This window comes from Mauremys mutica, chromosome 21 (assembly GCF_020497125.1).
Source record: "Mauremys mutica isolate MM-2020 ecotype Southern chromosome 21, ASM2049712v1, whole genome shotgun sequence".
Classification (NCBI taxonomy): Eukaryota; Metazoa; Chordata; order Testudines; family Geoemydidae; genus Mauremys; species Mauremys mutica.
Window position 1 is genome coordinate 23463668 of NC_059092.1, and position 24718 is coordinate 23488385.

General features: G+C 47.7%; 1 protein-coding gene across 14 annotated transcripts in view; it reads left to right on the top strand.

The window, feature by feature from the left end:
- EIF4G3 (eukaryotic translation initiation factor 4 gamma 3) overlaps nucleotides 1-24718 on the top strand; it is a 502573-nt gene that overhangs the window by 128108 nt on the left and 349747 nt on the right. For all 14 annotated transcript variants that reach the window (XM_044996525.1, XM_044996530.1, XM_044996527.1 and 11 more), the window contains exon 3: nucleotides 10945-11073. In XM_044996525.1, the coding sequence (XP_044852460.1) occupies nucleotides 10945-11073 (129 nt within the window). The remainder of the gene's footprint in view (nucleotides 1-10944; nucleotides 11074-24718) is intronic.

The window sequence follows — 24718 nt, forward strand, 5'->3', positions numbered from 1 at the left end:
TGGGAGCTGACCTTGTCTGTGAAGACAGAGGCAATAAAAGCATTGAGTACACTAGCTTTCTCCACATCCTCTGTCACTAGGTTCCCTCCCTCATTCAGCAAGGGGCCCACACTTTCCTTGACTTTCTTCCTGTTGCTAACATACCTAAAGAAACCCTTCTTGTTACTCCTAACATCTCCGGCTAGCTGCAACTCCAAGTGTGATTTGGCCTTCCTGATTTCACACCTGCATGCCTGAACAATACTTTTATACTCCTCCCTGGTTATTTGTCCAATCTTTCACTTCTTGTAAGCTGTTCTTTTGTGTTTAAGACGAGCAAGGATTTCACTGTTAAGCCAAGCTGGTCGCCTGCCCTATTTACTTTTCTTCCTACACATCGAGATGGTTTGTTCCTGCAACCTCAATAAGGTTTCTTTGAAATACAACCAGCTTTCCTCGACTCCTTTCCCCGTCATGTTATTCTCCCAGGGGACCTTGCCCATCAGTTCCCTGAGGGAGTCAAAGTCTGCTTTTCTGAAGTCCAGGGTCTCTGCTCTACTGCTTTCCTTTTTTCCTTGTGTCAGGATCCTGAACTCGACCATCTCATGGTCACTGCCTCCCAGGTTCCCGTCCACTATTGCTTCCTCTACTATTTCTTCCCTGTTTGTGAGCAGCAGGTCAAGAAGAGCTTTTCCCCTAGTTGGTTCCTCCAGCACTTGCACCAGGAAATTGTCCCCTACACTTTCCAGAAACTTCCTAGATTGTCTGTGCACTGCTGTATTGCTCTCCCAGCAGATATCAGGGTGATTAAAGTCACCCATTAGAACCAGGGCCTGTGATCTAGCAACTTCTGTTAGTTGCTGGAAGAAAGCCTCGTCCACCTCATCCCCCTGGTCCGGTGGTCTGTAGCAGACTCCCACCACGACATTACCCTTGTTGTTCATACTTCTAAATTTAATCCAGAGACACTCAGGTTTTTCTGCAGTTTCATACTGGAGCTCTGAGCAGTCATACTGCTCTCTTACATACAATGCAACTCCCCCACCTTTTCTGCCCTGCCTGTCCTTCCTGAACAGTTTATATCCATCCATGACAGTACTCCAATCATGTGAGTTATCCCACCAAGTCTCTGTTATTCCAATTACATCATAGTTCCCTGACTGTGCCAGGACTTCTAGTTCTCCCTGCTTGTTCCCCAGGCTTCTTGCATTTGTGTATAGGCACTTAAGGTAACTCGCTGATTGTCCAGCTTTCTCGGTCTGAGACAGGAGTCCTCCCCTCTTGCAGTCTCCTGCTTGTGCTTCCTCCCGGTATCCCACTTCCCCACTTACCTCGGGGCTTTGGTCTCCTTCCCCCGGTGAACCTAGTTTAATGCCCTTCTCACTATGTTAGCCAGCCTGCTTAAAAAGATGCTCTTCCCTCTCTTCGTGAGGTGGAGCCCGTCTCTGCCTAGCAGTCCTTCTTCTTGGAAGAACATCCCATTGTCAAAGAATCCAAACCCTTCTCTCTGACACCATCTGCGTAGCCATTCGTTGATTTCCACGATTCGACGGTCTCTACCCTGGCCTTTTCCTGCCACAGGGAGGATAGACGAGAACACCACTTGCGCCTCAAACTCCTTTATCCTTCTTCCCAGAGCCACGTAGTCTGCAGTGATACGCTCAAGGTCATTCTTGGCAGTATCATTGGTGCCCACGTGGAGAAGCAGGAAGGGGTAGCGATCCGAGGACTTGATGAGTCTCGGCAGTCTCTCCGTCACATCGTGAATCCTAGCCCCTGGCAAGCAGCACACCTCTTTGTTTTCCCGGTCAGGGCGGCAGATAGATGATTCAGTCCCCCTGAGGAGAGAGTCCCCGACCACCACCACCCTCCTCCTCCTCCTCTTGGGAGTGGTGGTCATGGATCCCCCATCCCTAGGACAGTGCATCTCATGCCTACCAATCAGTGGAGTCTCCTTCTGCTCTGTTCCCTCAGATGTATCATCCACTCCACTCTCTGCGCTAGTACCTGCGGAGAGAACATGAAAACGGTTGCTCACCTGTATCTGTGTTACTGACAGTTTTTTCCTTTTTTTGTTGCTACCAATTTGCCCGATACTGAAGTTAGGCTCACTAGCCTGTAATTGCTAGGATCACCTCTGGAGCCCTTTTTAAAAATTGGCATTACATTAGCTACCTTCCTGTTACCTTGTACAGAGGCTTGTTTCAGCGATGGGTTACATGCCACATTTAGTAGTTCTGCAGTTTCATATCTGAGTTCCTTTAGAACTCTAGGGTGAATCCCATCAGTTCCTGGTGACTTATACTGTATAACTTATTAATTTGTTCTACAATTGTAATAATTGTCATAATAATGTAATAACCGCTGCATATCTCCCACAGGACAGATTTCAGAAGATAATTTATACTGCTAATTTAATTGAATCATAAGAAATACAATTAATTTCTTCTTGAGACTTCTGGAGTTGGTGTCATGCTGCCTGCTCACCATTTGCAAGACTTGAGATGAGGTCTCGACATTAATGATTAGAGGCAGTGTATATATCCCAATTTGATACTTAATCCTCAGTAGTGACTGTGCCTGAGTTACAGTGTCAGATACATCCATCTCAACTGAGTGTTTACCTCAGTAGATTGATAATATAAGTTTGCAGATATTTGCAGAAGTTAGGTTACATATAAGTGTACCAGAATTAATAGCTATTCTTCTGGCATTGTAAACGGGCCGGACTCACCCCTGCGGCACCTCCTGCTGGTGACTCTGGGAATTAGCTCAGTCCAGTGTTCGGAGCGCCCTCTACAGGCTGGTGATCCACCTGTCCTCAGGCCCCCGTGTCCCTCCCTGGACCCGGTGCCCTTTCACATGGGGTGCTGCCCCTGGCAGTAACCCCTTTCTCTCTGGGTCTCCCCTCCTTGGGGAACCCCCACCCTCTATTCCCACCTTGCCTCAGTATTGGCTACTGCCAGTCATTGTCTAGCCCCACACTCTGGGGCAGACTGCAGTATCAGCCTACTCATCACAGGCAAAGGGGTTTGGACCTGCTGCCTTGGCCTACCCCTGGGCTGCCCTCTGCAACCCCCAGTACCTGTTAGCCCTTCGCTAGGCCGCAGCCTGGGGCTTTCTAGGCTGGAGCTCCCGAGCTCTTCAGCTTTTGCCCAGCGCTGCTTCACTCTAGGTACCTTGCCTATAGCCCCTGCAGCCAGGCCCTTCTTCCTCTTCAGGCAGAGGAAGACTGTCTGTTTCTGGCTTCCCTGGTCTTCTATAGGGGCCAGCTGTGGATCAATTTGGGGCATGGCTTTACCTGCAGCCACTTTCTCAATCAGCCCAGCCTTGAGAGCAGCAGCTCTCAAGCCCTGCCAGGCCACTTTTAAACCCCTCAGGGCAGGAGCAGAGGTTCACCCTGCTACAGGCATTCAGAGCTTCTAACAAATTGGAGAGTGGTGCATATGGTAGTGGACAATACCATAGTGATTTGCTATATTCACAGTGCAGGTGGAATTTGATCCAAGCTGCCGTGTCAAGAATAAATCTGGCTTTAGAGATATTGTATTAATCACCTGATCACACCTATTTATCTCCTAGGCAAGGGCAATATTTTAGAAGATGACTTGAGTAGAAATTGTACTGTCCAGCATGTATGATCTCTCAGGGATATAGTAATTTAATGCTACTTTTACAAAGGAGGAGCACAGCAGATATTTTTTCAGTGACAGAGAAATTTTGTTCCAGAATGTGAGGTGGGAAGGGGGTGGGGAATTTTGGTTCCCTTCTTTCTGGGCTGGAGCAAGAAATTTATTTATGCATTTTCTGTGATTATTTCTGATTTCCAGAATCATCTGAAAAATAAAGTAAAAGAGCATTCATGCATTACTGAAAAGAGCTCATTACTATATAGGTTTGTACATTTTAGACCTGACAGCAGAGTTTCTTCTTCTCCTAACTCTTCTAGATATCCTTTCCCAGAGAAAAGGTCAGATTCCTTATCTGAATCTGAAATATCTACTGATTCCTTGTTCCATTAAACCTAGCAGACTGGGACTATGCCTTTTCCTTTTGGGGTGCAGATAACATTTTTAGGAAGCCACAATCAGACTAGACAATCTTATTCAACAAAATCTAATTCTTCTTTGATCGTCCCTATTTTATTCGTATTGTACGCCATGCATCCAAAGCGAGAGCTTTTGAAATTAGTAAGAACATAAGAATGGCCCTACTGGGTCAGACCAAAGGTCCATCTAGCACAGTATCCTGCCTTCCAATAGTGGCCAGTGCCAGGTGCCCCAGAGGAAATGAACAGAACAGGTAATCATTAAGTGATCCATCCCATCGCTCATTCCCAGCTTCTGGCAAACAGAGGCTAGGGACACCATTCCTGCCTTTCCTGGCTAATAACCATTGATGGACCTATCCTTCACACCATCCTCTGGCAAGGAGTTCCACAGGTTGACTGTCCATTGTGTAAAGAAATACAGATCATTTATGAATATGTTGAATAGGACTGGTCCCAGAACTGACCACTGGGGGACACCACTATTTACCTCTCTCCATTGTGAAAACTGACCATTTATACCTACCCTTTGTTTCCTATCTTTTAACCAGTTACCAATCTATGAGAGCACTTTCCCTCTTATCCCATGGCAACTTACTTTGCGTAAGAGCCTTTGGTGAGGGACCTTGTCAAAGGCTTTCTGAAAATCTAAATACACTATATCCACTGGATCCACTTGGTCCACAAGCTTGTTGACTCCCTTGAAGAATTCTAGTAGATTGGTGAAGCATGAATTCCCTTTACTAAAACCATGTTGACTCTTCAACAAATTATGTTCATCTATAGTAGTATCCATTGGGCTGCACATGCATCCTTGCTCTGCCTCATGGTTTCAACCGAGGCAGTAAAGGGAGGGATGGACTGACAACGCCCTCAGTTCCTTCTCACTACCACATGGTCCGAATTGGAGCCTCTTCTGTTCTCGCATCTCTTGTGATGCATTTCCTAAATACAGAAAAAGATTGCTTTTACTCTTGTATATATTGTATTTTGTTGCTATTGTAGTAGTTTTAGTGTTAGTGATAGTTTTTAGGATTTTAAGGAATTGAGGTGCTATTTTCCTCTCTGCCTTCCCTTCCCCCCACCCCTGGTTATTCTGGCTGCTATTGGATGGGCCAGGCAGCAACATCCGCATTCTTCACGCACTGTGGCCACAAGAATCGTCATGAGGAGGGAATCCTGGTTGCATTTATCTGTTTTCGTATGGACGGTACAGAACACATTTGAGGACCTCCCTTTCAATGAGTCTCACCTCTTCAACTAGAAGACTGATTATTCCCTGCACTCCCTCAAAGGCTCTAGAGCAGTGGTTTTCAAACCCTGTACTGGGTCGCGACCCTGTACTGGGTCGCATAATGTAAGGCAATGGGTTGTGGTGGCTCTGGTCAGCACCGCCAACTGGGCCATTAAAAGTCCTGTCGGCGGTGCTACCCATCTGTGGCAGCCTAGTCTTCACCTGTTCTGACACCATACTGTGCCCTGGAAGCAGCCAGCAGCAGGTCTGGCTCCTAGGCTGGGGGAGCCACGGGGCTCCGCGCACTGCCCCTCCTGAAGCATGATGATCATTACAGACGCATTGCTTTGGGTGGTAAGGAGAGAATGACTTGCATTTCTCCTGTACATCCGCTTCTGTCATGTCCCATCATGTCACACACCACCACCACCATTTATTACATAAAAAAGCCAGGTAGCAGAAAGTCATCAGTGCTTTGTGCAGATGTCGTTCATCTCTGGGAATGGTGCATTGCACACAGTCTCCTATTGTTAGCGGCTTACCTCCCGGGGACTCAGAATGTGATTGTGGATGCTGTCAGTGGGAATTTCTTGGCTGACCACGAATGGGAGCTGCACAACTCAGTAGTCACAGATAGTTTCAACCATTGGGGGACTCTGACCAGGGATCTCTATGTTTCCCATGCCAACAGCAAATGCATCCAGTACTATTCCAGGAGAGGGCTTTGGGCGCATTCCCACAGTGATGCCCTAGTTATCTGTTGGTTGGGCCAAATCAGTTACGCCTTACCATCCCCCACCCCCAATCACCACTCCTGTCCCATGCCATCCACAGGGTTCAGTGGGAAAGAGCGATGGTCATGCTGATCATCCTGTTCTAGCCTTGCCAGTTCTGGTTTCCCCATCTTCTCCATCTGTCAAAGCATTCTCCATTTCTGCCAGTGACGTTTCTGGAACTGCTCACACAACACATCGGCAGGATCAGACTTCCCGATCTGCAGACGCTTCCTTCCTCCTTGTTTTTTTATGGGCATCTTTGCTAGAGTGGGAGTGTTCGTTGGCACTGCACGATGCCCTCTTGAGTAGCTGGAGAGAATCCATGCGGCAGTCCTACCAAGCCAAGTGAAAATGTTTCACCTCCTGGGCCCAGCAGAAAGGTCTTTTCTTCTACTCTTGGACCATCTCCTGTCCCTGAGAGTGTTGGGACTCGCTCTCAGTTCCATCAAGGTGCGTGTAGTGGCTATTAGCGCATTCCACCCCTCTGTGGACAGGCACTCTGTCTTTGCTACCCCCTTGACTGCTAGGTTCTGGAAGGACCTGATAACGAATGTATCCTCCTGTTCAACCCATCGCTCCCCAATGAGACCTCAGGACCTCAATTTTGTCCTAGCAACATTGATGAAATTGCCCTTCAAACCTCTGGCCTCCTGCTCCCTGTGTCTGCTCTCCATGAAGGTTGCCTTCCTGGTACAGTAGAACCTCAGAGTTACGAACACCTCAGGAATGAAGGTTGTTCGTAATTCTGAAATGTTAACTCTGAATAAAATGTTCTTTCAAAAGTTTGCATCTGAACATTGACTTAATACATCTTTGAAACTTTATTATGCAGAAGAAAAATCCTGCTTTCCCTTCTTTTTTAGTAGTTTGTTTAACACAGTACTGTACTGTATTTTCTTTTTTTGTTTTTTTGTTTTTGTTGTAGCAATTACTTCTGCAAAAAGGATAGGCAAACTGGGGGCCATGATGGCAAACCCCTCTGCCCCCTTCACCATGTTCTATAAGGACAACGTTTTCCTATGCTTGCATCACATGTTTCTGCCAAAAGTTGTTTCCCACTTTCACCTCAACCAACCCATACACTTACCTGACTTTTTTCCAAAGCCACATGCCTCAGTGGAGGAACCACACCTTCACTCCCTTGATGTCCATAGGGCCCTGGCCTTTTATCTGCAAAGGATGAAGCTGTTCAGGAAGTCCCCTAGATTGTTTATCGCTATAGTGGAAAGGATTAAGAGGCAAGCCATCTCCATTCAGCGGATTTCTAAATGGGTTTCGGGGTGCATTACACTCTATCAATTATCAGGATAGTCTTCATCCATCGGGGCATGATCCCACTCCAGGAGAGTGCAAGCCTTGACTATGGCCACACTTCATGACATGCCATTCATGAACATATATAGGGTGGCCACGTGGATTTTGAATGCATCCTTTTTCTTGACATTAGTCCTTGGTGCAAAACTATGCAATGGCTGTTCTCTATTCCACGGTTCCTCACAGCCTCCTGCTAAGTAGGTACTGCTTGTGAATCACCCTCAGTGCAATACAATAGGGACCATCACTTGAGGAACTTACCTGTAACTGGAAGTTCTTCGAGATGTGTGGTCCCTATCTGTATTCCAATCCTGCCCTCCTTCCCTCTGCTGCGGATCTTTTCGATTTGCGGTGGAGAAGGAACTGAGGGCGTGGTTGGTCTACTTTGCCCTTTATTAGAATCATAGAATCTCAGGGTTGGAAGGGACCTCAGGAGGTCATCTAGTCCAACCCCCTGCTCAAAGCAGGACCAAACCCAACTAAATCATCCCAGCCAGGGCTTTGTCAAGCCTGACCTTAAAAACCTCTAAGGAAGGAGATTCCACCACCTCCCTAGGTAACCCATTCCAGTTCTTCACCACCCTACTAGTGAAAAAGTTTTTCCTAATGTCCAACCTAAACCTCCCCCTCTGCAACTTGAGACCATTACTCCTTGTTCTGTCATCTTCTACCACTGAGTACAGTCTAGATCCGTCCTCTTTGGAACCCCCTTTCAGGTAGTTGAAAGCAGCTATCAAATCCCCCCTCATTCTTCTCTTCTGCAGGCTAAACAATCCCAGTTCCCTCAGCCTCTCCTCATAAGTCATGTGCTCCAGCCCCCTAATCATTTTTGTTGCCCTCCGCTGGACTCTCTCCAATTTATCCACATCCTTCTTGTAGTGTGGGGCCCAAAACTGGACACAGTACTCCAAATGAGGCCTCACCAGTGCTGAATAGAGGGGAATGATCACATCCCTCGATCTGCTGGAAATGCCCCATCTTATACAACCCAAAATGCCATTAGTCTTCTTGGCAACAAGGGCACACTGTTGACTCATATTCAGCTTTTCGTCCACCGTAACCCCTAGGTCCTTTTCTGCAGAACTGCTGCCCAGCCATTTGGTCCCTAGTCTGTAGCAGTGCATGGGATTCTTCCGTCCTAAGTGCAGGACTCTGCACTTGTCCTTGTTGAACCTCATCATATTTCTTTTGGCCCAATCCTCTAATTTGTCTAGGTCCCTCTGTATCCTATCCCTACCCTCCAGCGTATCAACCACTCCTCCCAGTTTAGTGTCATCTGCAAACTTGGTAAGGGTGCAGTCCACACCATCCTCCAGATCGTTAATGAAGATATTGAACAAAACCGGCCCCAGCACCGACCCTTGGGGCACTCCACTTGATACCGGCTGCCAACTAGACATGGAACCATTGATCACTACCCGTTGAGCCCGACCATCTAGCCAGTTTTCTATCCACCTTACCGTCCATTCATCCAGCCCATACTTCTTTAACTTGCTGGCAAGAATACTGTGGGAGACTGTATCAAAAGCTTTGCTAAAGTCCAGAAATAGCACATCCACTGCTTTCCCCTCATCCACAGAGCCGGTTATCTCATCATAAGCCGGTTATCTTCAGCATCTTCGACATGGATTCTGTTTAAATGGATCTGAACATTTGGTGTTGTGAGGGATCATGCTGCCTCAATGGTCAGAGCATTGTAGAGGGTTCTACTTTTGGTGCTGAAAGTGTATGCACATTTGAGTGTGGATCTATGCTGACAATTCTGAAGAACCAGTTATTGTTTAGGTTTCAGTGTGGTAGCCGTGTTAGTCTGTATCAGCCAAAAGAACAAGGAGTACTTGTGGCACCTTAAGCTTATGCCCAAATAAATTTTAGTCTCTAAGGTGCCACAAGTACTCCTTGTTCTTTTTGCAGTTATTGTTTAGTAACCTCATTTTTTTTTTCCAACAGAAAGTCTACCACTTTTTCTAGAGGGTGATGACTAGCATGCACAGATTCTTCTGAATGGTCTGGTTATCAGTGACTAATTTCCTTGCACTTTGTGTATCATTCTGTTTTTTCTTCCTAACTGTGTATTCTGATGTCCTTTGTAGCTGCTCTTTAATCATAGAATAAAAAATCTGCTTTTGACTTGACAAGCCCTCCACGATAACTAGGAGGACTGTAAAGGATTTTAGTTTTCCTAGTGGCAGATTGCAAAAGTTTCACAATATCCTCTACTAACTGGTTTCAGTTAAGTTGACTGGATCTGTATGTGTGCATCCCTGCCAGTCTATATCAGCCAGGAATAAGATTCCTCTCTGGGGAAGGGACAAAACCAGTTGGAGGAAGGTATAGCAGACTGTTTTTACCCACCCTTTTCTCTGATCAGCACAAAGGTTCTTTCAGTCTTCCGCCACTGAACGATTTTGGACTGTGTCCAAACTTTCATATATTGCCCATTGTAATTTTCATTTGTATGTTGCAGCTGTTTGAATGTCTCTCAGGTGATGTAACTGAATGCATCACTACTTAGAATATAATAAAGGGGTTTGGACAAGCCCTTAGATTTAAACCATGTGTCTCATGTGCCCTTACCTAGCTCTCTTGGTTTTCAAATAGCCTGAAAATATTCTTCGTTTGTAGATTAGGAGCCTGGAATTTCCTTCTGCTTTCTTTCTAATATCCTTTAATGCTGGCTGATTTTTCTGTGGGGTACATTGGCAATACCCCCTTCTATTAATTTTTGTAGTGTTTTGAAATTCCTGAGATTTAAACGGCTGTTTTTTAAACAAAGAGAGGTGTTTTTGTGAATACTGTTCATTGAGAAAAGAGTGCTAGATTGTTGCAATGTGAGTATAAAACAAATTAACAAAGATTTCATTGCACTGAATTGCTGGGGGGATATCTCTTGCAGTTGTGATTCCTCGTTGATTTTCCATCTCTTGTTTTACTGACCTGGAAACTGCATTTTAAGCACCTTAGATTAAATCATAGATATGGTAGAATAGAAACAAGTATTTGAGCCATGGAAAGTATTTTATTTAGATCTGCATAGTATGTTTGGCTTTTTTGAGAGACCGAAGAAGGAGCTAATTTTCCAAAAGAACTGCTTTGAATTTTTATTCTTCTTTATTGATGGCAAGTCCATCAGTCAGCAATGTCAGATTTTCTGTGCAAAAGTGAGGAATAAATGGGTAATTTCCTATCTTGTTGCCATTGTGTGTCACTTATTCTGACTGGTAGCAAGCACCTGTTGCACCACTTTGCAAATCACAGTGAGCAGTTTTTTACATCAAAAATCACAACATTGTTTGGTATAATTTATGATGATTGACAGTCTCATAGTAAGGTCACATGGCTGAAATATCAAGGATATTGCAATGAAATACCCCAATATAACTGAATCAAGGTTGTGATATTAGTTTCTACACCTTCATGAGCACCAGTTTCACATAAGTAGTTAAATGATGTTTGAATTGGACCACATTTTAAAAATGCTGCTGATTCTGGCCTCCTTCTTATCTGGCAGTTCCTTACTCCCAAAGAATAGAATGGTAAATAAAGATTAAATTACTAATATTATGTTTTACTAATAGTTTATCTCCTTACAGGTAACACAGGTAGCAAGACAACCAGGACCTCCTGCACCATCCCCTTACTCTGCACATGAAATAAACAAAGGACACCCAAATCTTGCTGCAACGCCACCAGGTCATGCATCATCCCCTGGACTTTCACAGGTAAGAGAGGTGCTGGTCAGAAATTTGCCTGCTGTTGTTTTTGTTTTTGTTTTTAGTATTTTTCCCTCAGCTCAAGGAGCTCAATTTAAATTTATCTGCTTTCTGTAACCACTATAAAACTGATTAATGGGGAGCATGCCATTTTAAAGCAACTCCAATGCTGTAGTGACTTATGTGTACCACCCTAGTTCGTTGTTAATCATTATTGAATCATTATCAAATTGCAGAAAATATTGGTGACAGTGTTGAGGAATATCCCCATTTTCTCACAAACTGCTCTGGGTTATGGTCCACTTTTGCAGAAGTGCCTCACGTACTGTTACAGTGTTTTTTCATGTTACATTTTTTACACGATGCTGATGGGCAGAGCACTTTACAATTAATATTAGAAATAGTGAAATAAAGTTACAAAAATAAGTGCCAACAAAATGACAGATTGCAAAAAAAAAAAAAAGCACAGAAGAGCGAAATAGAAATAATAGTAAGGATGAACAAATAATGTTTGATTAGCAAGTTATTGAGAACAAATTAGTTTTTAGATGTTTTAAAAGACTACTGTTGTACTGGAGTGAAAGTGAAAGGGGGAGCATACTCCATAAAAGAAGAGGCAAGCGAGAATGAGAAAAAGGAGATTGAGAAGGGATGCTACATGAAGCTATGAAGGATTGGGAGTGGAGGAAAGCCAGTGATGTGGAGAGCAGACAAAATGAGAATTAATGGTATGAACTTGTGGACAAAGGGAAAGCCAATCCCTGAATGACACTGGTGGAGGAGAGGAAGGAGAGTGACCCACACAAAGTTTTAAAATGTTAGCCAAATTTTTTTTTCCTTAATATTTTCCAATTGAGTCAATATTTGCAAAGAAGATGGGATCTGTGCCAGAATCCCTACTCTAGGCAGCCATGGAGAATACTAGTTTGCGGTTCCAATGACTCTTACGGGCTTTGAAATTAGACCCAGATTGTGCCACCACTACATAGACTACAGTATTTTTTATCTGTGATGATCAGTAGGAGGAGCATGGCCTTGTATCCTCCCCAAACTCTTGGGGACACTTGTGGGTGGTAGGAGGGAGCAGTCCCTATGCTTGCTTGTACCTGTCCCATGCTTTGGTGGCATAAAGGAAGGAAAGCATAAGGACCAGATACAATCTAGCCCTGGTGAACGGATGAAAGCATCCAGTCATTTGTTTCTCTAGGTGGTTCTGGCAGCTCTTCCGCCAGTACATTGGACAAGCAGTGGCTAGAAATCTTGTTGAAATGAAAGCTTGAATTCTGTAGACAAATAGTAAAAAATGGAAGGGAGAATAATAGTTGTTTTCACTGGTTTTCATTATTTATGCAAATTGCCTTTAAAGAGAGTTTTTCTGCTGTAGTGGGAAACAACTGCTGACCCTCTTCTTGTGAGTAGAGTCTCCTCTGCTGACCAGATGGAGGCAGCTAGAGCTTTGTATCTGGGCAAGCCTGGCTAGCAGGAGGTCTATCCATCAATTGCTCTTTATAGTGTCAAGCCCCTGTAGGAGCTTCCATTAATCTCCCCAGTGGCGAATCTATTCTGTAATGAGATCTTTCTTCACTTCTACACCCTTTTGATTCCTCTGCTTTTGTCTTGACTGCTTTTACTCTCTTTTCTCCCCTGTGTTCCTTTACTGGTTTCTTCACGGGTCAGAGTACATACTCCTCTGCCTGACTTGCCTCCAGCAGGAAGAATGAAAATGGAAGTGACTCACACCGATGGCTCCCCATCAAAGCACCAATAGCCTCTCCTGCTCTGTGGGGCACCCCACTGAGGCATGGCTTTACTGGGGCTGGAAGATACAGAAATTTTGGGAGCAGCTGGAAACCCCTCATAGAGCCAGGCAGTAGCTGCAGCAGTCTTCTTGGCTCCTATCCGAAAACAATGTTACAAGAGAAATCAGCTGTAGCTGTGGCAACAGTTGCTCTTTAGAGAGCAAACCAGCATGGAAGAGAAGCAGCAGCCCCTACACTGTTGAGAGAGAACTCCAGCAAACAAGGTAAAACCAGTTCCTCCTCCTCAGCAGGCAAGAAAGGGGGTTAGAGATTAATAGGGATCTTCTCATTCTTCCCTACTTTGCTCTGATAGCCAGAACCCATGCACATGGGTAAGCTCCCAGAGGTACTACACTGAATGCATTTAGTGATAGAAGAGTAGGCAGGTCTCCCCCCACCTATCCTTTGTGAGTGGCCTAGTAAATATACTACCAGCTATACTACCTTAGCATCTATATCATTACTGTCAAAAGCAGCCTCAAAATATCCATAAGTCAGAGTGTAAAGATGGTTGCTTCCCCCTCAGCTGGGTCATCTGAGTCGCCTCCATTAGGCACTGCAAAGGTTACAAACAAAAATTCCAGAGAACATAAAGGACACATAGGTGGATCTCAGATTCTTTCTTAGTTGATGCCACCTCGTTTTCTTGGAAGAGGGAGAGCTATCACAGTTCAATTTGGAAAAAAATAAATCTGACCACAATAGCCAAAACAGAGTATTCTTTGAGTGCTTGCTCATATCGATTCCAATTAGGTGTGCGCATGCCGAGTGCACAATCATCGGAAGATTTTTACCCTAGCAACACTCAGTGGGTTGGCTGAGGCGCCCCCTGGAGTGGTGCCCTTACGGCGCTGGATATATACCCCAGCCGACCCAGTGCCCTCAGTTCCTTCTTACCACCCGTGACGGTCGTTGGAACTGTGGAGCGCGGCTTAGCTGCTCTCCACTTCCCTAGCTTTTACTCGTTTATAGTTGTAAATAGTTTTTATACAGTAGTTGTTATTAGTTTCTAGTTGTAGTTAATAGTTGTTATTGTTGTTAGTGTAAATAGTAATTGGGGGTAAGAGGCTTTTCCCCTTCCTTCCCTCCCGGTACCTGGGCTCATGCCTAGGTCTCCAGGTTTCAGACCATGCTCAGCTGCCTTAAGCCGATGCTTACGGGAGACCCCCACAGCTCCTGTTTGAAGTGCCTGGGGGAATCCCATCAATCAGATAAGTGTTGCATTTGTAAGGCATTCAAGCCTCGGACTAAAAAGGAGCGGGACTTTCGCTTGAAGCAGCACTTAGCCGGATGTCCGTGGCTCCGTGTCGAGACTCGGCACCGCCTCTGGCACCAGAAGCAACATCTTCACATCCCGGCACCGGCAAAGACTCCTGGCACCGGACGTCTCTGGTACCTCTACCAGCGTGGCACTGCTCACTGTCTCCGGGACCCAATAAGTAGCACAAACAACCTGCTGCTCCTTTGCAGTTGCCGGCACCGCCTGTGCCTCTCTCGGAGCCGCGTCCCATGCTGGACCGCCCCGCGAAGGTTCCAACTCCGGCACCGTTGATTCCGGCATCACAAGCACCGTTGAGTCCGATGCACGTAAGCTCCCCGGTGCGTACCACGGTCGAGCTCAGTCTGCCTTCCACCCTGGAAAGTTTCTCTATGGCACGCGACCTGACTGCGCTCACCGAGCCGAGACCGTCGCAACCTTCAGTACCGCCGGTACGGGCTATTCCCTCGAAAGGAAAGCCCTCCATGATGCACCCTCTGTCTCAGAGCAAGAATGGACGGCACTGATCCTGGTCCCAAACCCGGTCACAGTCCCGATCCAGACGCTGGTCTCGTCCACGGCACCGCTTGCAGTCCCGGCATCGATCACCATCTCGGTGCCGGTCACACTCGTGGTGCTGCTCCGCCTCACGAAGATTTTCTTCCCAGTACGAGTCGGTACCGGTCAAGCTCCCAGCACCAATCCTGGCGCCGGTCTACTCGGAGTCGATCCCAGCACTGTTCCGCCCATAGATCTTCGTCTAGGTCCATATCTGCCTCCCAGCACTGATATGACTGCTGGTCCCGATCCAGGTCGCGGTACCGCTCGAGACTACAGTGCGAGGTGACAACGCAAGACAGGGCGACCCAGCATGTACGATCGGCTCCACCTTGGCTGTCCCGTCCCAACTCGAGGTTGTCTCAGGCAGAAAGTGACTACCATGTCCAGGACCAGGATGTGGACGGTGCTAGCCAATGGCACAACGAGGGGCAGGATCCTGGTCAGGGACCTTCGCAGTGGTCCTTTTGGACCCATTGGGCATACCATCAGGCCCAAGGTGTCCCCTCAGGGGCTTCTCGCTCTGTCCACTCAGAACCCTGGGTACCGGAGGCCACGGTGAATCGCCCTTCCCTGGGGGGTTCGGAGGCGATGGCCCTGCCCTCAGCTCAGGCCCATGCCCCTAGCATGGTGGACCTAGGGCAATCGGACTCTCCCCAGCAAGACTTGCCCCAGGACCAGTTAGTCCCTTCAGTATCCTCCTCGTCTTCGCCCAACAAGGCAGTGGCGGGTACGTCCTCCTCCGGCCCCTCACCTATAGACCTCCGTGCACACCAAGAGTTGCTTCTCAGAGTGGCACAAAACATGAGCCTCCAGGTGGAGGAGGTGGTGGAGGTCGAGGATCAGGTAGTGGACATTCTATCTGTCGATACCCCGACACGTATAGCCTTGCCATTTATTCGGACCATCCAGGCTAATGCCAATACGCTCTGGCAATCTCCGGGCTCTATTCCTCCCACTGCCAAGGAGGTGGAGAGGAAGGGGGAGGGATAGCTCAGTGGTTTGAGCATTGGCCTGCTAAACCCAGGGTTGTGAGTTCAGTCTTTGAGGGGGCCACTTAGGGATCTGGGGCAAAATCAGTACTTGGTCCTGCTAGTGAAGGCAGGGGGCTGGACTTGATGACCCTTCAGGGTCCCTTCCAGTTCTAGGAGATTGGTATATCTCCATTAATTAAAAAAAAAAAGTACTTGGTCCCCTCCAAAGACTACAAATATTTGTATATTCACCCCCAACTGTGCTCCCTTGTTGTACAGTCCATTAATGAGAGGGAAGGACACGGCCAATAAGCTCCCACTCCTGGATGCTAGGCGCCTGGATTTATTCGGGCGCAAGATTTATTCTACTGACGGCTTACAACTCAGAGTGGCTAACCAGCAGGCCTTCTTGAGTTGCTACAATTATACCTGGAACTCGATGAGAAAGTTCAAAGAGCTTCTTCCTCAGGAGTCCAGGGAGGAGTTCGGGGCCCTACTGGAGGAAGACTCTAGCCTCGGACGTAGCCATACGCCACATCTCGTGGCTGCAGGTCTCCAGTCTCCCACCAGAACTCCAGCAGACTATCCAGGACCTGCCCTTTGATGGCCATGGTCTGTTTTCTGACAAGACTGACTCCAGAGTTCATTGGGCATGCATACCCCGGTGATACAATGTAGGCCCTTCTGACCCCAACCACAGCGCACCTACCCTAATCCCTGGTCGAGACAGGACTTCTCTAGAAGATGTGGCCGGGATGATAGGAAGAGACAGTCTGGTCCTCAGATGGACCAGAACCAGGGCCCCCCCAAACCTTCGGTGGGGTCCAAGCAAAACTTTTGAAGGTGTGCCCAAAGGCGGAGCACCAGTCTCCTTCCAGGATCCTTCCCCACATTTCACCAACCACCTCTCCTATTTCCTTCCTGCGTGGTCCCGCATAACGTCAGACCAATGGTTCCTACATACGGTGCAAAGTGGATACCACCTTCAATTTGTTTCACCACCACTCTCCCTCCCCGTCCCTCTTCAGGGACCCCTCTCACAAGCAACTCCTTCTACAGGAGGTGCAAACGCTCCTAACTATTGGAGCTATAGAGGAGGTTCCAAGGGAACTGAGGGGCAGGGGGTTTTACTCCCATTACTTCCTAATCCCCAAGGCAAAGTGGGGGCTTCGGCCCATCCTGGACCTGCGCAGACTCAACAAATTCATGGTAAGCTTGAAGTTCCGCATAGTTTCCCTGGGGACCATTATCCCTTCCCTGGGTCCTGGAGACTGGTACGCCGCCCTCGACATGAAGGACGCGTACTTCCACATAGCGATTTACCCGCCACACAGGCGTTTCTTTTGCTTTGTGGTCAACCAACAGCACTTCCAATTTACCATCCTGCAAAGTGTTTCCGTACCTTGATGACTGGCTCATTCGGGGTCGCTCCAAGGATCTGGTGCAATCTCATGTCCAGTTCACCATGAGCTTGTTCAGACAGCTGGGCCTGCTGCTCAATGTTGAAAAGTCCACTTTTGAGCCGACCCAAAGGATTGACTTCATCGGAGCAGTCTTGGATTCAAAACTCGCCCGTGGTTGCCTACCACACTCCCGCTTCCAGTCCATGGTCAGCATTATCCACGGCCTCCAACACTTCCTGACCTCGACAGCACACACGTGCCTCGGTCTCCTGGGACACATGGCGTCTTGCACCTTTGTGACCAGACATGCCAGACTGCGTCTCTGTCCACTTCAGGCGTGGCTCTCAACCGTATACCGCCCAGGCGGGGACAATCTGGACACAGTGGTCACGATACCGACGGAATGCTTAACCTCCCTGGTCTAGTGGCTGAACCCCAGCTCGGTATGCGAAGGGGTGCCATTCCATGCCCTGCAGCCCTCCCTGGTCCTGACCATGACGCATCATCTTTGGGTTGGGGTGCTCAACTCGCAGACCTTCACACACAGGGCCTTTGGTCCACACAAGAGATTTCCTTGCACATCAACGTACGGGATCTGAGAGCAGTGCGCCTGGCATGCCATGTGTTCCACAAGCACCTTCAGGGCCATTGTGTTGCAGTTTTCACAGACAACACAACGGCCATGTTTTGTATCAACAAACAAGGGGGAGCGCAATCATCCCCCCCCTCTGTCAGGAAGCCATTTGCCTGTGGGAATTTTGCATAGCCCACTCAATCGACCTGGTGGCGTTGTTTCTCCCAGGAGTCCAAAACACCTTGGCAGATCACCTCAGCAGATCCTTTCTGTTTCACAAGTGGTCGATTTGCCTGGACATTATCCATTCCGTTTTCCGGAAGTGGGGGTTTCCCCAGAAGGACCTTTTTGCCTCTCGCGAGAATCAGAAGTGCCAGGTGTTCTGCTCTCTCCAGGGGCACTCCCCAAGTTCCCTATCGGACGCCTTCCTGATACTGTGGAAAGACAGTTTGTACTACGCCTTTCCTCCATTCCCATTAGTCCACAAGGTCCTTCTCAAGTTGCGCAGAGACAGGGCCCGCTTAATCTTGATTACCCCGACGTGTCCCAGGCAGCATTGGTATACCACTCTCCTCGATTTATCGGTGACCACTCCAATTCCACTTCTGTTATGGCCGGACCTGATAACTCAGGAACATAGCCGTCTCTGTCATCCGGACCTGCAATCCCTCCACCTCACAGCATGGATGCTGCATGGCTAACTCAATCTCAGCTATGTTGCTCCCGCTCAGTGCAGCAGGTACTTTTGGGTAGCAGAAAGCCCTCTACTAGGTCCACGTATTTGGCCAAGTGGAAGTGTTTCTCCTGCTGGTGTGCTCTGAGCAATGCTGCCCGTCTGGAGGCGCCAGTGCCTACCGTCATTGACTATCTCTTGTCCTTGAAACAGCAGGGCCTAGCAGTTTCATCCATCAGAGTACACCTAGCAGTGATTTCGGCCTTCCACCCAGGCAAAAATGAGTGTTCAGTCTTCTCCAGTCCCATGGACAACAGGTTCCTCAAGGGATTGGAACATCTGTACCCGCAAATTCGGCATCCGGCCCCTACGTGGGACCTCAACCTGGTCCTATCCAGACTCATGGGTGCCCCATTTGAGCTGATGGCCACTTGCTCGCTCCTGTACCTTTCCTGGAAAACAGCTTTCCTCGTTGCTATCACCTCGGCGAGACGTGTTTCGGATCTTAGAGCCCTTACGTTGGACCCACCGTGTACAGTGTTTCATAAGGACAAGGTACAGCTGCGACCTACCTAAGGTGGTTTCTGCCTTCCATGTCAACCAAGACATCTTCCTTCCGGTCTTCTATCTGAAGCCGCACGCTTCTCGACGAGAACAACAGCTGCACTCCCTAGACCAGGGGTAGGCAACCTACGGCACGTGTGCCAAACACGGCACGCAAGCCGATTTTGAGTGGCACGCTGCTGCCTGCCGCCATCCTGGCCCCCAACCCCACTCAGCCCCCACCGCTCTCCCCTATGGGGGCAGGAGGCAGAAGCTTGGTCCTGCGGCAGCCAAGCTTCCTCCCTCCCCAGCTTCTTCCCCCAGCGTGCTGCTTTCCTGCCCCTCCTCTCCTTCCCTGTGCCGATTAGCTGATGGCCCTTGCGAGGGGAAGGAGGAAGAGTGGCAGCATGCTCGCTGCTCTGTAAAGGAGGCAGAGAAGAGGTAGGGACGGGGCCTTGGGGAAGGGGGTGGAACAGGGCATGTTCCTTCCAGCCCCCTGCCATGACCCCTGAACCCCCCGACACCCCCCCAGCTTTCTGCCCTACACTCCCCCACACACCCCCAGCCCTCTGCCCTGACCCCTGAACCCCCCCCACACCCAGCCTTCTGCCCTGCACCCCCACACCCCCCAGCCCTCTGCCCTGATCCCTGAACCCCCCACACACCCAGTCTTCTGCCCTGCACCTCCCACACCCCCCCAGCCCTCTGACCTGACTCCTGAACCCCCCCACCCCAGATCTGGGGTCCCGGCTGCCAGCCTCTTGCCAGCCAGCGTCCCAGCTGCAGGCCCTGCTCAGCCCGCTGCCAGCCTAGGTGAACAGAAGCCCAGGCTGGCAGCGAGGTGAGCAAGCAGGCGGCGTAAGATCAGCATTTTAATTTAATTTTAAATGAAGCTTCTTAAACATTTTGAAAACCTTGTTTACTTTACATACAACAATAGTTTAGTTATATAATACAGGTCTGTCACATCTTACGCTGGGGTTACGTTCCGTGGTCAGCGCGTAAAGCGAAAACCGCGTATAGTCAAAATGACCCTTGAAAATCCATTAAATCACCCATAAAGTACTATGTATTGTATATAGCAATGTACAGTACAGTATATAATAAAGACTACATATGCAAAATATAATTTTACAGTATTTTTAATAATATAACAGAGAGACAGAAGAATGAAAGAATAAAAAATGAAAACAATACAGTACAGTGTAAACCTGAACAGTCACCACTCATCCTGGATATTCTTGCTAGTCTTGTATTATACACACTCCAATGATTAGTCTTCCTCTTCTCCTGACAACACTATTATTGAGTCGTCAGGGCTTGATGTCGATCCAGGAGATGATGGGCCAGGCTTGGGTGATGTAGAGCGAGTCGTAGACAAAGTGGTTGGCTCTGGTTCAGCTCGAGAAATTAATTGTGTGGGCTCTGCTACTGCTGGTTGTTTTTTCTTTAAAAACATGGTGATTGGCAACTGTCGCTGTTGTCTCTTGAGCTCCTCAAACATTTCTTGGTACGGTTTCAAATCATCCATAATACTCCGTGTGATTTTGAGGCTTCGTTCCATAGAGGGATCATATTCAGAAATGAAATCATTCAAGTGTTTCGCTGCTTGTAACACTTCAGAAAATTTATGAAGATTCCAAGTTGCTAGCTCTTCCTGTTTGTCATCATCTTCGTCTTCTGTAGACGATTTTATCAGTTCCTCTAACTCTTCGTTAGTCAATGTTTCTCTATGGCCCTCAATTAATTCCTCAATTTCTTTCTTGAGGATGTCGACGAAGCCATCACCAGCCACTTGCCTGGTCACCAGAACAATGAGTTGCACTTCTTTATCAATGGTCGGGAAACCCTTAAAATCACTCACACAGTCTTCCCATAGGTTTCACCAACATGCATTGACTGTTTCAGGCTTGATTGCATCCATTGCCTGTTTAATATAAGTGATGCAATTGGCAATGTTGAAGGACTTCCAGCATTCCATCACATTAGCATTGGGATCAGCATCCATAGCGGTAAGGATCCATGAGAATGTAAGCCTCGTGTACCTGGCCTTGAAACAGCTAATGACGCCTTAGTCGAGAGGTTGGAGGATGGAGGTGGTATTGGGGGGGGAGAAAGACGACTTCAACGTTGTTATCTGCAAACCGGAGTGCCACAGGGTGTCCAGGAGCATTGTCTATGATCAGCAACACTTTAAAGTCAAGTCCTTTTTCTTCAAGGTACTGCTTGACCTCCAGAATGAAACAATCCAGAAATAATGCTGCCATCACCCAAGCCTTTTGATTTGATTGCCAGAACACAGGCAGGAGATTTTTGTTCTTGCCTTTTAGGGCATGGGGATTTGCAGCCCTGTAGAGCAAGCCCGGCTTTATTAAATGCCCAGGTGCATTGCCACAAAGCAACACAGTCACACGGTCTTTAGCTGCTTTGAAGCCAGGGGCTTGTCTTTCTGATTTCGAAATGTAAGTGCGGGTGGGCATTTTTTTCCAGAAGAACCCAGTCTCGTCAGCATTAAAAACTTGTTCTGGAAGATAGCCCCTTTCCTCTATGATTTTCTTTAATTGTTCGGGGTAGGCTTTTGCTGCGTCCTCATTGGAAGATGCAGCTTCACCAGTAGTCTGCACGTTTTTGAGGTTGAAGTGGTTCCTAAAACTGTTAAGCCAACCTTGGCTGGCTTTGAATTCCTTCTTATCAGAAGGCTGTCCCTCTTCGGCGGGAGGTTTGAACAGCGCATAGATGCTAAAAGCCTATTCTCGCAATATGTTGCCATTGATAGGCACACGTTTACGGTTAATGTCTTCCAGCCATAAGTTTAGTGCCTTTTCGGTCTTCACTAAAGTCTTATCACGTACTTGGCTCATCACCTTAGCAGTTACTGGAGCACTTGATGCCGCGGCTTGATGAATTTCTGTCTCTCGAATCTTGATGGCACAGATGCTAGATTCGTTGCGGCCGTATTTACGCGCCACGTTAGCGATGGACATACTGTCTCTCAATAAGTCCAACATGGACAGTTTTTCCTCCAGCGTTGGAACACATCACTGTTTCTCCGGTTGAGCATCAGATGAAGTAGGTGCCTTGCGTTTAGGAGCTATGTTATACAGTACGAAAAATACATACTGTCTCTTTAAACAGTACAGGCACAGTAGAGTCACTCAGCGCGGCGAATGCGCACAGTATGAGAGGCACAGGGGGACTGAGTACTGTATTGGGAACAGCAGATTCGCTTCTCCCATCTCACACTCACTCCGGGACAGACACACTATTTAAACTTTTTTTGCCAACCCTCCAGGGTTATTATAGGGGAGACCCTTATCACAGGCCTAAAGACATGCTGTTGCTGTCAATCCCCCCCACCAAATATTTTAGTGGGAACAGCAGATTCACGTCTCACGCTGGTGGAATCGCCCTTTTTTTGTTTTTCTTTCTCCCAACCGCGCAAAGCTGAAATTGCGCATGTTAAATGCACGTAAGATGCGACAGACCTGTATAGACTTATAGAAAGAGACCTTCTAAAAACGTTAAAATGTATTACTGGCACTCGAAACCTTAAAATAGAGTGAATAAATGAAGACTCAGCACACCACTTCTGAAAGGTTGCCGACCTCTGCCCTAGACATTCGCAGGGCCCTTGCCTTTTACATCGAACGAGCGAAACCTTTTAGGAGGACGACCGAGCTGTTCGTAGCTGTGGCAAACTGGATGAAGGGCCTCCAGGTCTCAGCCCAGTGCATCTCATTCTAGATCACATCTTGCATCCGTGCATGCTATGACTTGGCTGGTGTGCCAACTACGCACCTTACTGCCCACTCCATTGGGGCTCAAGCTTCCTCCTCCGCCTTCCTGGCTCATGTAGCCATACAGGAGATATGTAGGGCAGCAACCTCGTCATCGGTGCATACCTTTGCTTCCCAGTATGCGATTGTCCAATAGTCAAGGGGTGACGCGGCATTTGGCTCAGCGGTTCTCCACTCTGCGACGTCTCACTCCGACCCCACCACCTAGGTAAGGCTTGTGAGTCACCTAATTGGAATCAATATGAGCAAGCACTCGAAGAAGAAAAGACGGTTACTCACCTTTGTAACTGTTGTTCTTCGAGATGTGTTGCTCATATCCGTTCCAAACCCGCCCTCCTTTCCTTCTGTCGGAGTAGCCAGCAAGAAGGAACTGAGAGGGCCCTGGGTCAGCTGGGGTATATATCCGGCGCCGTAAAGGCGCCACTCCAGGGGGCGCCTCAGATGACCAACTGAGTGTTGCTAGGGTAAAAATCTTCCAACGATTGTGCACACGGCATGCGCACACCCTAATTGGAATGGATATGAGCAACACATCTTGAAGAACAACAGTTACAAAGGTGAGTAACTGTCTTTTGATGATGGAATACTCTTACACCAGGTTCAAAAGGATCTTCTAAGCTTCTTGGGGTGGACCAAACCCTAGAAGTTCCCAAGCAGAAAATCATCATAGTTTCTACTAGGGACATATTTTCCATGTAAATGTTAAAAGAGCGTATTTCTGACTTTCTGTCTCAAGCATCTTCGCCTTTGCTTGTGGTAAGGATTGTTCTGTCCAAGCATCCAGTGGGAGGGAATCAGAGCTGTGCAGGGGATTGAAGCGTGGGGTGGGGGGGTGCTCAGGCATGCAGGCTCCGGGCAACACTTACCGCAAGTAGCTTTGAGAAGTATGTCCCCCCTCCAGCTCTGAGGCGTGGCCAAGCAGCTCTGCATTATGCTCCGTCTGCAGGCACCACCTCTACAGCTCCCATTGGCTGAGAACCATGACCAATGGGAACCGTGGGGGCAGTGCCTGCAGATGGGGAAGCGCGCAGAGCTGCCTGACCATGCCTCCGTATACTATGTAGTAGCTGGAGGGGGGTCATGCCGGTTGCTTCCTGGGATCTGTGCAGAGTGGGGTAAGCCCCCAACCCCATTCCCCAGCTGGAGCGCTGTAGTGGGGAAAACCCCTGGCCCCACTCCATGGTGGGAGCTGAGGGCCGGATTAAATGGTTGACAGGCCAGATGTGGCCCACGGGCCATAATTTGCCCACCCCTGGTCTAACTTGTTCTTTAAGACCTCCAGTGATGGTGATTTCCCAACCTTCCTTGGACGCCTGTTCCACTGCTTAACTAATATCATAGTTAGATTGTCCTAATATCTAACCTAAATCTCCCTTGCTGCAGAGCAAGCCTATTACTTCTTGTCCTGCCTTCAGTAGACATGGAGAACAGTTGATCACCATCTTCTTTATAACAGCCATTAACATATTTGAAGACTTAGCAGATCCTCCCTGAATCTTCCTTTCTCAAGACTAAACATGCCCAGTTTTTTTAACTTTTCCGCATTGATCAGATTTTGGGGATTATTTATCATTTTTGTTGCTGTCCTCAGGACTCTCTCCAGTTTGTTCACATCTTTCCTAAAATGTGGTGCCCAGAACTGGACACAATGGTGAGCTGAGGGCCTCACCATTGCGGAGTAGAGTGGGACAGTTACTTCCCGTTTCTTACATAAGACATTTCTGTTATACATCCCAGAATGATATTAGCTTTTTTTTTACAATTGCTTCACATTGTTGACTCATGTTCGGATTGTGATACACTATGATCCCCAGATCCTTTTTAGCAGTATTACCGCCTATCCAATTATTCCCCATTTTGTAATAGTTCATTTTATTTTTTTTCTTCCTAAGTGTAATACTTTTCACTTGTCTTTATTGAATTTCATCTTGTTGATTTCAGACCAATTCTCCAATTTGTCAAGGTGGTATTGAATTCTTATCCTGTCCTCCAAAATGCTGGCAACCCTGCCAGTTTGGTGTCATCTGCAAATTTTATAAGCATACTCTCCACTCCATTATTCAGATTACTAGAGA